Source organism: Montipora capricornis, chromosome 6 (assembly GCF_036669925.1).
Source record: "Montipora capricornis isolate CH-2021 chromosome 6, ASM3666992v2, whole genome shotgun sequence".
Classification (NCBI taxonomy): domain Eukaryota; kingdom Metazoa; phylum Cnidaria; class Anthozoa; order Scleractinia; family Acroporidae; genus Montipora; species Montipora capricornis.
In genome coordinates, this window is record NC_090888.1 from 48186492 (window position 1) to 48201491 (window position 15000).

A 15000-nucleotide genomic window follows, 5' to 3' on the forward strand; every position below is an offset into this window, starting at 1 on the left:
TTATTATTTATCATACCTTGTTTGTCCCAATTTTGTCGACAGTTTGTGTATTGTATATACATCTTATTCGATGGTTTAACAAAAACTACGCGCGGATATTTTGCGAAATGCGTAGTATTTTACGAGAAATAAGCAAAATGTCGGCGAGTATTATATGTTAAACCATCGAAGAAGAGATTTATTATTCCATCATAAAAAAAGATGTTATCTTGCTTTAATTTTATTTGGTAAGAGTGTTTTGAAAAAAATGTATCATCTGTCCTTCAGATCTCATGACATCGATATAAACAGCACAAAAAGCCAGCCAATAAAAAAAAAATCAAACGAGTGGCAAGCGATGACAAGCTAAATTCTTAGGGTTTTTACCGTGTTGAAAACAATTTCTTACATTGAAAAACTTCCCGGGGTTCCGTCCGTATTTGATCTGTTGTAAACCGGTCAAACCGGGACCCTACAGTGTATTACCGTCTCATATTTTGCGTGTTCTCTTGACTTAATATGGTAAAATGGTGTAATAGTGGAATAATAAATATACATTCTAGTACCGCTCGATTTAGTTAACGTAGTTATCAACACGATTGGTAAAGTTATTTTTTTGTTGGAAATCGGGATCCAGTGCGCTCTTTAAGTGTAAATGATGATACAATAACACATATCGACATTTGTATCCGAGGAATGTTATCCCATACCACCAATTATTGATATAGTGCCGCTTTTTCAATGACGCGAATAAAAATCAATAACATTACTTAAAGTATATTACGTGTCACTTGGCAAAAAGGTTTATCGGTTTTACTGCCAAAATTAGATAAATATTCACTTTTTCCCTTTCTAATATGTAAGCATATAGGATCAAGAAGTTCAACGTTTGATTACATATATTTGTTAAGTACGTTTTGACCACGTTTAAACATATCCAGTTATTCTCCGAGCGATCTTGTACCCACCAGGTCATGAAAGCGATAATTTCCCGGCTTCTGTGACTGCATAATAGCACTGAATTTAAAAAACCTTAATGATATTAAGCGAGCTGCCCTTTCCCTTCTCAAAATAAATGATTTATGCCCATAATCTATTCGAAATGGTAATCAATAAGAAAGAATGATACGATGACGCTAATGAACAACTTTTGACAAAGTACACAGTAATCAATTTTAAACTACACCATATTACAAAAAGTAAAAGCTGACACATGAACTGTGGCAGTTGTTACGTTTGGCAAAAAAACTTACCCCCACTAAATACTATTATTTGCTAGCCATTAAAGGAAGCTCCATTAAATAAAGTACACATAAAAATAATTGGAGCTTGATTGTTCTCAAGATTGACTTGCAATTAATAAAGTTAAGCGCCTATATTAAATTTTGTGTGAAGAATAGTTTAAATTGCAAATATGAGAAAAAAATTTCAACGAATAAAATAAAGTAAAATTAAAAGTAAGAATAAACCCTTATGCACTTCAGAGATTGTTTAAACATTAAGTAACTCCAGCGGACAGAAAACACCAAAGTTTCCTTGACTTTGGGAATACGGGCTAAATTGAAAAAAAAAAAAACCAAAACAACCAAGCATTCAGAACATCTCTGTTTATGTTAAGTTTAAAGGGTAAGGCCCATCGAAAGTTGATTACAACTTCTTAAAAATTCAGTGGAAAGGAATATCGACAATGGCTGGTAACCATCGCTTTCAAGTATTGCTCCTGTTGTTCATATCAGCGGATTACTTTCAAGTTTCTGCGACAAAATTCAACTCCTTAACCTCCGGTATGTATAGACAACGCTAAGATAATTATAAATCTTCAGATGATATTTCGTTTCGGGTGTCTGCAAGAAAAATTGTAGGAACGCTTGGGTCCCGTTTTACTTTGAAGACCACGTAAGAGTTGGGAACTTGCTGTTGCTTTTAAAGTTTTTCTTTTCCACTCTGTTTTAAACTTCCTTCAACATCTCTTACTTGAAATGATAAGTAATGAAATACACATTATTTCCAATTTGAAGATCTTAAACGCTTCCGAAATACTGTAAAAAGTTTAGGTCGTACAAATAAAATTTCCTTGTTGTTGGTTCCAGTAAGAGAATCATAAATTAGTAAACTCGTACCCTTTGAGATGAATAAGGATTGCTTCATCATTATTTGACCAGCAGCAAAGGAACAAAAAAGGCCCCTCTGGCTCGTCGAAACGACGTTTATGCTGCGGAAGTACATACCGAAGTGGCCTAGCCTAGAGGGGCGGATCCAGGGGAGGGCCCTCCCATTATTTTTGGACCAAAGCCGCCAAAACACCATAAAACACCAAACCTGAGAAAGGGCAAAAACAAAATGTTTGAGGGCGGGCCCCTACCTTACCTCCAGGTCTGGATCCGCCAATGTGTTAACGTTAACCTTTTCCTTCATTTATTAAACAGTATAAGCGCTACCTCCTTGACAGCCAAATATAATAATGATAATTAGGAAGGAAGGGAATATGATTGTTACATTCCCTTCCCTCCTGATTATTATTACTATTATGTATTTTTTTTTTGTGTTTGAACTTAATGTAAGACTCCTTAGATGGAACTCATTGATATAAATAATTTAAAGATAGAGGAACCGTAGCCAGGATAAAACATATTAAAAATTATAAAAACGTTCACTGGCTATAAACATTTAAAAACTTTCGAGCTTTCGGCTGTCAGGCTACAGCCTTCAATGGAAATGAATGGAAAAAAATGACAACTACAATATATACAAAAATAGGTGACACTATAAAAAGAATATTAAAACGGGAAAAAATATGTGTCAAAAAAACTAATTGTTCATTTTTTAAAAGAATGGAGTATTGATTAGGGAGCGGCCTAGAATTGTTATCTGCATGATCTATCGAAGCGGTGTGCCATGATTCAAGTGTCTTTCGGGTACGAGAAGAACCCTTGTCAATCACTTGGGAATTTTCAAATCATAACTCCTTTTGGAGTTATGTAGGCGAGACTGGCAGATTCTTTGAAACTAAAAGAACATATGAGGAATGTGAAGTCTTACGCAAGAGGCTCCAACATCGCTAAACACGCTCGGTCTTCAAATCACTCTATTGACTTTGAAAATTCCGAAGTGATAATTTCTTAATTTATTACTATTAATTTTATTTTTATCTGTACTATCTATTTTGCCAGTTCACTTCTATACATATATGTATATATTTTTGTTTTCCTTTCATTTAATTCCTGTGGTAGTGACCATCTCGAAAGCATTTGCTACTATTCTCATTGCATACATAATTAGCGCATCACGGAATTTGAGCTATGTCCTTCAGATTCCGCCGTGCTCCACGTCTTCGGGGCAGGTATGATGCTTTGCCGTCTCTTTGCTTAAATTCTCTTGTTTTGCCTCGATCGTTGTCATTTTTCCGCGTTCCGGTGAAGGAAGCTTCTTTCGCTGCAAACTACCGTCAACCGGCACCAGCCTTTCATGTCATGGTTGCCCTTCCTGCTCCGCCTGGTCCTGTTCCTGACGAGGCTGTTGAAGAGCCAGCTGGCGCTGTTGAAGCTGCTCCGCCACCAGTGGTCGAGCCTGAGGTATTTTTTGCTTTTCTTTCGTTTCAGTCAGCCGAGCCCTGCGAGCCGCTCGTTTCTTTGCCACCTGTTTACGTATTTTCTGTTAGCTATTTCTATACTTCCGCATGTAGGTCTCCGTTTTGCTTGCTGGTCGCCACGTGCTTACTCGGGTAGTATTTTTCCATATGCTAGCGTTGTTGCCGCTTTGTATGCGAGGTTTATATTCTTCCCTATGGCGCGGGAGATTAGTCGTATGTAACGCTTTCACGTGTGCTTAGGATTTTCGCTGCGCGGCAAGAGTTTGCTGGTTAATTTGTAGCATAAGAAGATTTTCCTTTTATTGTTTCGTTAGTTACCGCTTTTAGTGGCGTGCTAAGGTCATCAATGCGGGTTTTTCACGCTTTATTGCAAGAAGTTTACACCTTAGAGCATAAATTATAGGGCCTTTATTTGTCTTCCCTGTTCTCGCTCGTTAAACAGACAAAATTATAAACATATTATATATATTAAGTTTGGGAAGGAAGAGGAAAGCGAGTGCTTGAGGTTTCCGCTTTGTTAGCGAGGAGATACCGCTTTTCTATAGCGAGAAACGTTGGTGGCAAGATATGTGTATATTTTTGCGATTGGGAAGTTTTTCGCTTCATATACTAGAAGATACCGAATGTACAGAATTTATTTTTGGGCATATTGGGGTTCCCGGTTTTCGTGCGGAGGAATACCGCTTTAAGGCGAGGCCTGTTTGTCGTTTTTTTCTTTTATGACTGTGGTTGGTCTACTTTAGTTTTGTTTTAGGAGCTTTCTTTTCCTTTTGGAAATTTAATCGGTTAGGGTTAGGGTTTTGCCACCGGGTTTGTTGTTTTCGTTTACCTTTGTTTCTTTAAATGTTTTCTCTCGTCTGTCAAGCTGATGTTCGTTTGGTTTAGTAAGAAAGAAAGGTGCGAGCCGTTGAGCAGGAGAAAACTTTGGAGACTACTGAGGGTACTTTGGTTAACCTTAGAAGATACCTTAACCGTCCTAATAGCGCTTTTGACCGTTTCGAAGTGATGGACATTTTTACAAGCTTTAGTGCGCGTCGTGCGCTCCCAAGCACACCAGAAGGCTGAAGAATATGCCGCGGCCCTGGGCGAGGTACGGGGGAGATGGGACTCTCTCAGTTCCCCCGAGTTGCAGCGTTTATTGCTAGGGCTGTTGGGAGACCCCGTTAGAGCAAAGGTCGCAAAAGAAGCCACTTCCATATTGAGGTCTGCTTCGAAGACGTCTGGTCAGTCGCACGATGGCCCTATACGTCCAAGGCTTGGAATAATGTTTGGGGAGGCCCCTGTTTCAAGTGTGGCTGCTTGGGTCATCTTGCGCGCACCTGTAGGGCCACTCAGGCGCCGTTTCCGTACGGACGGGGTCGTGGAGCTCTTGGTTCTGGAGGGCGAGTAAACTCTCACTGATATAATCGCCTGATTTACAGGATTTTGTTGTCTTGTAATGTTCTTTTAGTTCTATTTTTCGCTCTTAAATAAAAAATTTTGCTTGTGTTCATCTTTGTCCAGATCCTTTTTTAAAAAAAAAAAGGGGAAAAAAAAAAAAAGAAAAAAGAAAAAAGCCCTTCTCGTCGTTGACCCTGGGGGACCTCCTGTTCTGTTCTGGACCTGGTTCGGATTCTGGGGTCAACGAGGGGTTGGTTTCCCCGTTTTCCCGCGTCAGTCTTGTTTCGCCTCGCCGGTCTTGGAGGGTCGGGACTCGTATTTACAGTTTAGCCTATCTGTCCCTCTTCGCTCTTTGGCACAGGGAACCCAGCACGTTGGCCCCCTGGCGTTGTCCGTTTGGGGAGAGGTTGGAGTCGTTTCTCCGCCTCATTTGGTCCTTCCTATTACCATTGAGCCGTGCAAGCCTCGTCTCTGCCACGACGAAAGGTTTTTAAATTTATGGATTAGGGATCTTCAATTAAATTAGACCACCTGGCGGATTTGCCCCGGTATGTTTTGCCTGGACATTTCCAGACGACCTTTGATGACAAGAGTGGCTACCAGCATGTTCGGCTGCATCCGTCGTCGGAGACGTACTTCGGGCTCGAGTGGGATAATTTCCTTTTTGTGTTTCGCACGTTCCCCTTTGGTTGGAAGGGCAGCGCCTATATTTATCATAACTTAGGTCTAGTCGTCTCGCATGCCGCTCGCTCCCTTGGGGTTCCCCTGTCACAGTATATTGACGTCCGTCATGTGGGTCAGCTTTTTGCCTCTCCGATGCGTTCCGTCGTTCTTCCAAGCGATCAGAGAGCTGAAGCTGCAGCTTACATTCTGTGTTACATTCTGATCGAAGCTGGCTATTTCATTAATACTGACAAAGTCGCAGCACGTTCCTTCTACGGTGGTCTGTTTTTTGGATTTTTTATGCGATTCTATGCGCCAGGCGTTTCTCATTCCCCGGGATAAGAAGACCAAGTTCGCGACCTTGCGGGAAAGTATTCTGTCATCCTCCTGTGTCAGTCTTAAAACGCTGCCGTGTTTCGCTGGCAAGGTCGTTTCTTTTAGTTCAGCCATCCCTGGTTGCAAGCTTTACGTCCGCGAAGCCTTTCACGCAATAGCCCAGCTTAGTATACGCGTTCCTCCAAGGCTGCTGCTATCGTCCAAGGAAGACTTCGCTTTGATGTCGCGTACTGGCACTTTTTAGACGATTGGTCAGATTGCTTGTCTTGGAGGTCGAAGCAACATTGTATAGTTTCCCTGTTCTGTGATGCCTCTAAACGCTCGTGGGGTGGAGGTCTTTTTAGGGACGGCAGAAGGGTCGCGTCCCGAGACTATTGGATGGATGTTTCGGATGATATTAACTCTCTAGACGAAGGCTTTGGTACGCTCACTCTTAGCTTTCCGAGACCATGTACGTAATTCTAGGGTTGATATTCATACTGATAATCGAACCCTCAAGGCCGCCTTGGACAATTCTGGCTTCAGGAATTCATCTGTTAATGATTATGTCAAGGGAATCTTGGAGTTTAGCCGTCAGTTGAACTTGTTTATTGATGTCCATTATGCTTCTTCCCGCGACCATATGGCGGACGCGCCTTCTCGAGCATGTTCAGACCTTGACTGTATGTTTTCGGAAAACGCCTGGAATTCAGTGGAGCGCAGATTCGATCCTCACTCCTTCGATCTTATGGCGTTAGAAAGTTACTGTCGAAGGGATCGTTCTGGTCTAATGCTTCCTCATTATTCCCCTTGGCCTACTCCGGCCTCTGAGGGAGTTAACGCCTTTGCGCTGCCCATACCATTGGGGCATAACATTTACGCTTTTCCGCCTTTTGTTTTACTCGGACCGCTATTGAGGTATTTTTTGGACAGGGATTCCAAGAGGCCCTTACTCTGGTGGTCCCAGATTTGCGTCCCAGGCGTTTTTGGTGGGCTCTCCTTTAGTATGTCGCAGTCGATCGCCTTTTGCTTGGCAGGAAGGGCGACGATGCTGTGTTGCTTTTTCCCCTTCGCTCCACGCATGTCTGGTCGGCGCGACGTCTTCAGTGGGACTTGTGGGCTTATCGCTGTATTTTCTTACTTTTTCCCCTCTTTTTCCCTTTAATGGTATTCTGTTAGATTCCGCGACCTTGGAACCAGCCCGTCTTTGTGGTTCGTGCTTTTATCCGAATGACGCAGATGCCAATTTCTGTCAAGCGTGTGGCGTTCCTACTGCGCCCTTGGTGCCAGCTGTTCCCCTTGACAGGGGTCCTGTGGATGAGAAGGTCATTCAAGAGCGTTTTCACGAGCTTAAGTCTTCGTTTGAACGTCGGTCCTATCAACGTCAGAAGTCAGCCCTTGAACAGCAATTATCTATGTTTCTCGCGTCAGTTTCTCCGCCTAAAACAATTTCATCTTGTACGGTGGACGACGTTATTAAGTTTCTCATTTATAAAGATTCGTCGGGACCAACAGTGGTGCATGTCCCCACATGTCCCGGAGGAGCTTGCGCCTGCCCCCGCCGTTTAGCCGCTGGCACCGTTGACTCCCTGCTTGGAAAGCTCAGGTCCATCTTTAATAAACTTGGTCGCTTCGACCACACTAATCCTATCGCGCGTCCTCGCATCAAGGAATACTTGAACTTTGTTCGCGTCGAACAAACGGGTATGGCTATTTCGCCTTCGAAAGCTGTGCCATTGTTCTTTCTTAAGTTCCAGAATTTAATTGCTCATTTACGGGGAAAAATTGTTGACAGTCAATCATTGTCTAGAATTAGTCAGTATACTTTGGTTAGGGATGCTACCTTTTTAGTAATAGATTTCTTCACAGGCGACAAGGCATCGGATTTGGGTCGCCTATTGGCCAGCCAGGTTTTTAAATTAAATGATCGTGAGGGTTTCTTGTTACGTTTTACCTTTTCTAAAACTTTGCGTAGAGACCCCCCTCGTTCTTTCGCCTTGGTTCCCTTTTGCAAAACAGACGTGTGCCCGGTTCATTGGATAACTTATTATCTCTCTGTGTGTGATTTACTTAAGGTCCGCCTAGCTTCGGGCTTTTTCTTTCGGGCTTCTGACAGTCATTTGGTTCGGTCAATTAGCCCGGTTCATTGGATAACTTATTATCTCTCTGTGTGTGATTTACTTAAGGTCCGCTTAGCTTCGGGCTTTTTCTTTCGGGCTTCTGACGGCAATAGAGATATTAGTCCCAGGCCTTTAGTCAGCTCGGCAGTGAATAACCGTCTTCGGGGGTATCTCACCGAAGCTAAGCTTCATAACGGTGAAACCCCTCATAGTTTCCTGGTGGGTTTGTCTACTACTTTGAGATTGCAACAGCAGGTTGCACAGTATATAGGTTGAAAGAGTGGGGAGATGGCTCAACATTACTCCCGTTCGTCTGATGCGGCGGCGTCTCTCGCTATCTTCGAGGAAGTCCTTCCTAGTGCTACTGGTTTGGTCACAGTGCCTGTGTCTCACCAAGTGAACGATTTTCACTTTCATCTGTTATTGTTACCCCTAGTCCTCCTATCAGGGTTGAAGGTGATTTCTGAGTAATGGGAGAGGTTGGATTAAACTGTGTTCTGTAGCTTTTGTTGTGTTGTTTGTATGCTTCGGGGTGCTTTTTGGGGTCAGTCGGGTAGCTGCAGCGTGGTGTCAAGGGTTGGAGCGGTGTCCTCCCGTAGTAACTTAGTTTACCGTGATGTGGTAATAGGTATGCAGTGAGGATAAATTACTATTCTCACTGCATACAAAATTAGCGCATCACGGAATTTGAGCTATGTCCTTCAGATTCCGCCGTGCTCTGCGTCTTCGGGACAGGTATGATGCTTTGCCGTCTCTTTGCTTAAATTCTCGTGTTTTGCCTCGATCATTGTCATTTTGCTCGCGTTCCGGTGAAGGAAGCTTCTGTCGCCCCACCCTCCTCCCCTGGTGCCGGTCGACGCGTTTACGCTTAACTCCCGCTGCATACCTTAGCTGCCACAGTTGTCGCGGTCTCCTCCCGTGACTTAGTTTACCGTGATGTGGTAATGGGTATGCAGTGAGGATAAATTACTATGGCCACTACGCACTTTTCCACTTTTTCTCACTCAAGTATAATTAGTCTGTTTCCTTCTTTCTTTTAATTGTTATGTCAATTATTTATTTTATGAAATAGTGCATAATAATAATAAATCTTGAAATCTTGAAATCTTGATCTGTACTCTTAAAACTAAAACGCTGGCGATAGTTTCCTTTGGGTAATAAATGCTGAAGGGAACCATGTAAAAGAAAGCACACTAGTGGGGTGCGGACATGGGGGGTTGCTCGGAACCTCTTTCCTTTTTCGTCTTGGCCACTGATAGCAATCAGTCTCCTTTTTAAATTTGAAGTATGAAAGGAAATTTTTTGATATATTTTTTTGTAGTGACTGTGTGCGAAAATCAAGCGGCGAAGATGAATTGCAATAACAAGGAATTGGTCCTGAACGTGATTGAAGTCATATTTATAAAGGAAAATGCAAACGTCTGTGGCAATAATGTAACTGCCCCAGAGTGTGAGGCGACTAAACAAGAGGAAGACTACTTGAAGTGTGCCCTGAGAAAAGCGTGCAACGGTAAAACAAGGTGCGATGTTCACGTTGCCCATGGAATTTACAGAGACATGAACCTTCCCTGCAGAAACCATGGTATCAAGATACGAGTGGAGATAATTTTCGACTGTTTTCCTTGTAAGTTCAGTGCAGTCATTATGTTGCACTTTCTTGTTTTCCGCGAAAAACATTACGTCATCATGTTTCTTTGTCAGAGTAGTAGGTGATACTATCCTGGAAAAAGCACCAAGGCAGTCACAAAATATGGGATAAAGATTCTTTGTCTTAAGCGTTAAAATTATTTTCACAAGACTCGATTTTTCAGAATGAAATATGTAAGGGTAGCTCGCTAATCAAAAGAACTTCTTCAACCCTGTATACAGGGAAGTGTATTTTATGGACTAGCAAATGGTTATCCATTATGTGGATAACATTTATAGCGGGGCTCCAGGCCGCGAAGGGGCCTAGGGCAGAGCCTCACACTTGAGAGATTTTCGTTCGGTTGTCACATGATTGTCCGAGCGTACGTCCTTCCGTCCGTACAGACGCCGGGGGAGGGAGGGGATTCTCGCGACTGCAACTTTGAAGCGTGTACGGGCGAATATTCTTGGCGGGAAACTTTTGTGTATCCCGCGTTCATCCCACCGACCTTTGTCACGTTTGAAAAAGAGCTCAAATTTAGCGAAACGATTAAACTCATTCGGATAAAACAAAACATAATGAATAGCAGAAAAAACCTAACGTGCAGAAGACAAAGTGTGAAAGAAGAACAGTTGGAAAGACAGAGGCCGCAGAGAGCAAGGCTTAACCGGCAAGGAGGAAACGAAGAAGATCGCCAAAGATAGCGGCTGAGGGCTAGAAAGAGAAGGCGAAATTTCAACAAAGATAGCCACGAGGCTGAGAGAAGCCGAGGAAGGAGAAGAAAAGAAGATCTTACTGAAGAACGCCAAGAGACTGAAAGAAATAGAACGAGGATGAACGAGAAAATTACAACGGGGATCTTTTGTTTGGAGCTTTTGGAGCTCCATCTCTCTCAGCCAATTGGCGAAGCCTATAAATAAATAAATAAAAACAACGAAGAACGCCGCGAGGTGGAAAAGGGAGGAACAGAGCATACAGCCGACAACGAGGAAATGAACAAGGAGAAAGAGAAATACAAAGGCGAAGAGAACGGCGACAGAACTACTGGAGCAATATGAGGTGCTTAGCAGAAGGTGATGCTGCTTTTACACTGAAGTGCGTTAGCCAAACAAATTCACCTGACCGCGGCCAAAGGTGACAAAATTACAAAATCTAAACACTTAACGGAACATGGTTAGTTTCCCTCTCACTTTTTTATTTTTCATGTTTTTCATGCCTCGCTGCCTAGCTATTTGTAAAACCGCTTGCCTAGTGCATGATTTAACAAGATGATGCAATACTATGTCCGAGTCTTGAAGGCATTATTTAAAAATAAGTATCTTACATCTCCCTTGTTAAGTTTCATACATGGTATCTAAGGTAAGTGGGCCTTCAGGAAAACCACTGGCCTGCGGATAACAGGGACTGCTTTGATTCAACTTGTTTGACCACTCTTGTGCAAAACACTTGAAAATGACACTTCTGAATGGCATATTGTCACAAGTTCTATTGGATTGCCCTGCCGGACAAAAATGGACTTGAGATACAAACCCAGAGTAGCTGCAGTTTTATCCGCAAAGAAGGGAAATTTCAGGAAACTTGGAGTAGTAATCAACGACTACGAAATAATCATTTGCTTTTGTCATGATGTCAGCGCCATCGTTTACGCAGGGGCAGTGAGGAATGTAATGTGCAATCATCGGCTCTCTGGTATTCTCTGGTCTCTAGCGTAGACACCTTCGACGTACACTAAACAATCATCTCTTCAAAGTCAGAATTTATGCCGGGCTAGTATACCGCACTGCGAGAACTGGTCTTGGAATTTTCAATTCCTAGGTGCGCCTCATGCAGAAGGAACTTGATTTCTTTCCTCATTGCCGCCGGGATTATAATGGCGTCACCTCGAAATAGCAATCCCTCTACTTCATGATCTCCACTTTGCAATGCCAAGATGGGCAAATTTCAATCGGAATCAGACTTCTATGTTGAGGCCATCCTTGACGAATAACACTGAGTAGCGCTTGGAGAGTCTCGTCCTGGACTGTCGCTGCTTGCAGCTCAATTAATTTTTGGTCGTTGACTGGTTTGTCAGCTACCACTTCATGGACCATAACTTCCATTTCTTCGTCCATCAGATTGCTTTCAGTTGTGTCCTGAGCTTCTGGATAGGCTCGTGTCTCAGTACGAGGAACAAGAGACGACCTGGTGTATAAGTCACACAGAGGGAATAACGTTAAAGTCTTGGTGGAACATTGCTGAGGGGCTTTTTGAAAACTACTTCGAGATGATAAGGATCTGACTAAATTTTTCAGTGCTTTCCATAGAAAGAGGGGTTAAATTTTTGCGTGGGGCATCGACTGGTTCTCTTGTAAGAGGCAGGCACCAAGCCCAGATGATGATGCATCGGTTTGAATTGTGACAGGTTTCTTGACATCGCAGAATGGAAGAAAGGGTTGACTGGTCAGCACTTCTCAAATCTGTTGTAGTGATGCCTCGTTTTCAGGCACCCATTGCCATTGGACATCTTCTTTCAGCAAAGACCGAAGTTGCTTGGTGATATCTGATTCGTGTGGAGGGTACTGGGCTAAGTACTTGACAAGACCCAGGATTCTTCTTAGCGAGGGCTTTCCGTCAGGAGGAGGTCTGTGTACTATAGCATAAAGTTTGGATTCATCGGGATGCAAACCATCTGCCGTTACCACATTGCCCATGAAGTGAACTTGAGGTACTCGAAACCTGGCTCTCTCTATCACCTTCTCCAAAATTCCATCACGATCTTTGTCATCTTCACAGGCAATAATCATATCATCAGTGATGCAGTGAACGCCTGGGATATCTCCAAATGTTTCATAGTTCCGCTTCTGAATAACTTCGCTAGCAGAGCAAATTCCAAAGGGCCTTCTTTGAAACCGTTGCCTACCCCATAGAGTATGAAGATGGCTTTGGAAGCTTGACTTGCCATTAATTATCTCGTTGTTCCAATGCAGTAAACACCTTCTTTCTACTAAGCTTGGCCTGGGCTTCTGCTTGAGTAGGTAAGCTGAAATGTCCCCTTTTGATAGCTTGATTGAGCGACTTGGGGTTAAGACATAGAGGATATTACATGGCCGCGCGGAGATACGAAATTTCTCATCGAAATGCACGATTTGTATAGGTAACCATAGCAACAGTGATGTTTTCACGTGTGAAGATACGTTTTCGCACGAAAGCTCACTTGGTATTTCATTGGTGTTCATATAATAATATTCTTCTGTCTCCATTCTTCTTCTTTGTGACAACGAGGTTATTGACCCAATCGTAGGGAGAATCAACAGAACCTACTACAGTACACCTTGGCTTTCCAGCTTTTCAAGAGTTTCCCTCTGCTGATCACTGTAGACTGCGAAAGGAAAATTACGCGCTGGCTGTATCTTTTGCTCCACCTCTTGCCTCACTTTGATGTCGTACTCTCTCTCAAACTCACCTAGCCCACTAAACACACCGAGATATCCTCGCAGCAACTTCTCTCTCTTTGAGAGATTTAGAGGCTAGTCTGCCTAGGATGGACAAACCAGAGTTTACAACATAAAACTTTAATTTCTCCCAAGGGCGTGCTTCTATCTTACAGTTAGCATGACAAAACCAGAAGGGTTGACAGTGTTGTTGCCAAAAGCAGTTAGTACAGTGTGGCTAGGGAACATTTTACCTCAACAAGATCTTTAGCATTAATGACATTTGCAGTCATCTCAGGGGTATTTAATCACTCTGCACTGTATTGAACTAATAATGATTTGCCCTTTTTTTGCAGAAGGCATATTTTTTATACACTGTATTGCTTTCTGGGGTGAGAAACGGGAGCCCCGCTTTTAGGCTGGGCTAAATCTATATATTAAGTGTCATTCTCTGAGAAGTGTTCCAGGGGCCAAAAGTTCTGGTCAACCGATTTGGCTGAAACTTGGCACAAAAGTTGGTTTCCATGAGATATTTCAAAAACCAGTTGGCTGACTTTTCTGACTTTTACTTTGGAGTTTCAGGGGGGGTCTCATTTTTTGCCCTTTGAGCACCGAAAATTCAGTCTTTCAGGGGACATTTTGAAATCGCCATAAAACCTGATCGGTAAATTGTGCTGCCAAATGAATTTGACTATGAACTCTTCTATAATAGAGTTTTCATTTCAGGCATGTAACTTTGTTCTCAAGGTAATAGACAGAGAGGAACCTGGGGCTAGAGTTTGGCAAAAATTTATGTCAAAATTACAAACCAAAATTGCTATTTTTCAAAAAATCAGTGTATCTACCTGCCTTCTTGCATAACTTCCGTACCTATACCATTATTTACTTTAGTGACCCAATTATCAAAATAAGTTGATAAAAATTTGGCTTATCAAGGTTTGTTGAATTTTTGCCACAAACACTATAAGACCATTCAAAATGAAATTTTGAGCATAATTCATGGCATAAACAAACCAAATTAGTGACATGAAGCCCTTATTCTGTATTTGGTGAGTGAAAATGAATTGTTAAATCCAAATCAGTTTCGTTGTGCAGAAATAACTGTGATTCTTACCTTGCAATTGCTCTTAAAAGGCCTTCAGTGATTAGCACAACAAACACCTTGATTTAGAAAAACAAGGGTTAATGTTTTCTTTCAAAACTTAGTACCCATCAAACAGCACAAATGATGAAGGCCTTACCTAGATATAACGATCTTTTTAAACGATGCTTGAATTTTTTATTGATTTATATTCAGTTCAAGTTATAAGATGTTCTTCTCCATTGCTCCAAGCACGGAAAACCGCTATACTTTTTCAGGCCTGATTTTTTCGATGATTACAAGATAAAGTTAGCTTAACAAAAACGTTCGTTAGCACATAATCTTTGTCTGTTAACAGCCTGCATAGTTCTTGCAAATACCCACCAGTAAAGGAGCATGACCATGCATACATAGATATATTACAAACATACGAGGTGCAGTTTATAGCAATGTCGATGTGACCCGTTATTTCAGAGTCCTTTAGAGCGGAGTACATGAAGCCATCAGTCAAGAAGGAATACAAAGTTAGGAGAGCTGGATAGTAAAACAGAAAGGAATTTTTTGCAAATACAATAACCAAACGAGGCCTTGCATTAAGGTGATGTATCAGCTGGCCCGCCATTTTGGACATAGGAAAGAGTGGGGACTGGACCGAGTTCCCATTCTTCTTCCGTTTCGCGGGTATGTTTTGTCAGGTGTAGGAAATTCGAGGGTAATTCACGATGTCGCTTTGTTCCTTTGGAGGGGTAAGTGATCACTGCGGTGCCTCGTCATGGGCTGCGCACGAAACAGGAATGGTTTCTTTGTTGTCCTGCGAGATAGACATGACTGAATGG

The 15000-nt window shown here is 42.3% G+C and overlaps 1 protein-coding gene across 1 annotated transcript in view; it reads left to right on the forward strand.

Moving 5' to 3' along the window:
* Positions 1–1448: 1448 nt before the first annotated feature.
* The window catches only part of LOC138052324 (uncharacterized), a 17855-nt gene continuing 4303 nt past the window's right edge, over positions 1449–15000 (forward strand). The window contains exons 1-2 of the mRNA XM_068898744.1: positions 1449–1763; positions 9368–9670. Coding sequence (XP_068754845.1) covers positions 1667–1763; positions 9368–9670 — 400 coding nt within the window. The 5' untranslated portion in view covers positions 1449–1666. The remainder of the gene's footprint in view (positions 1764–9367; positions 9671–15000) is intronic.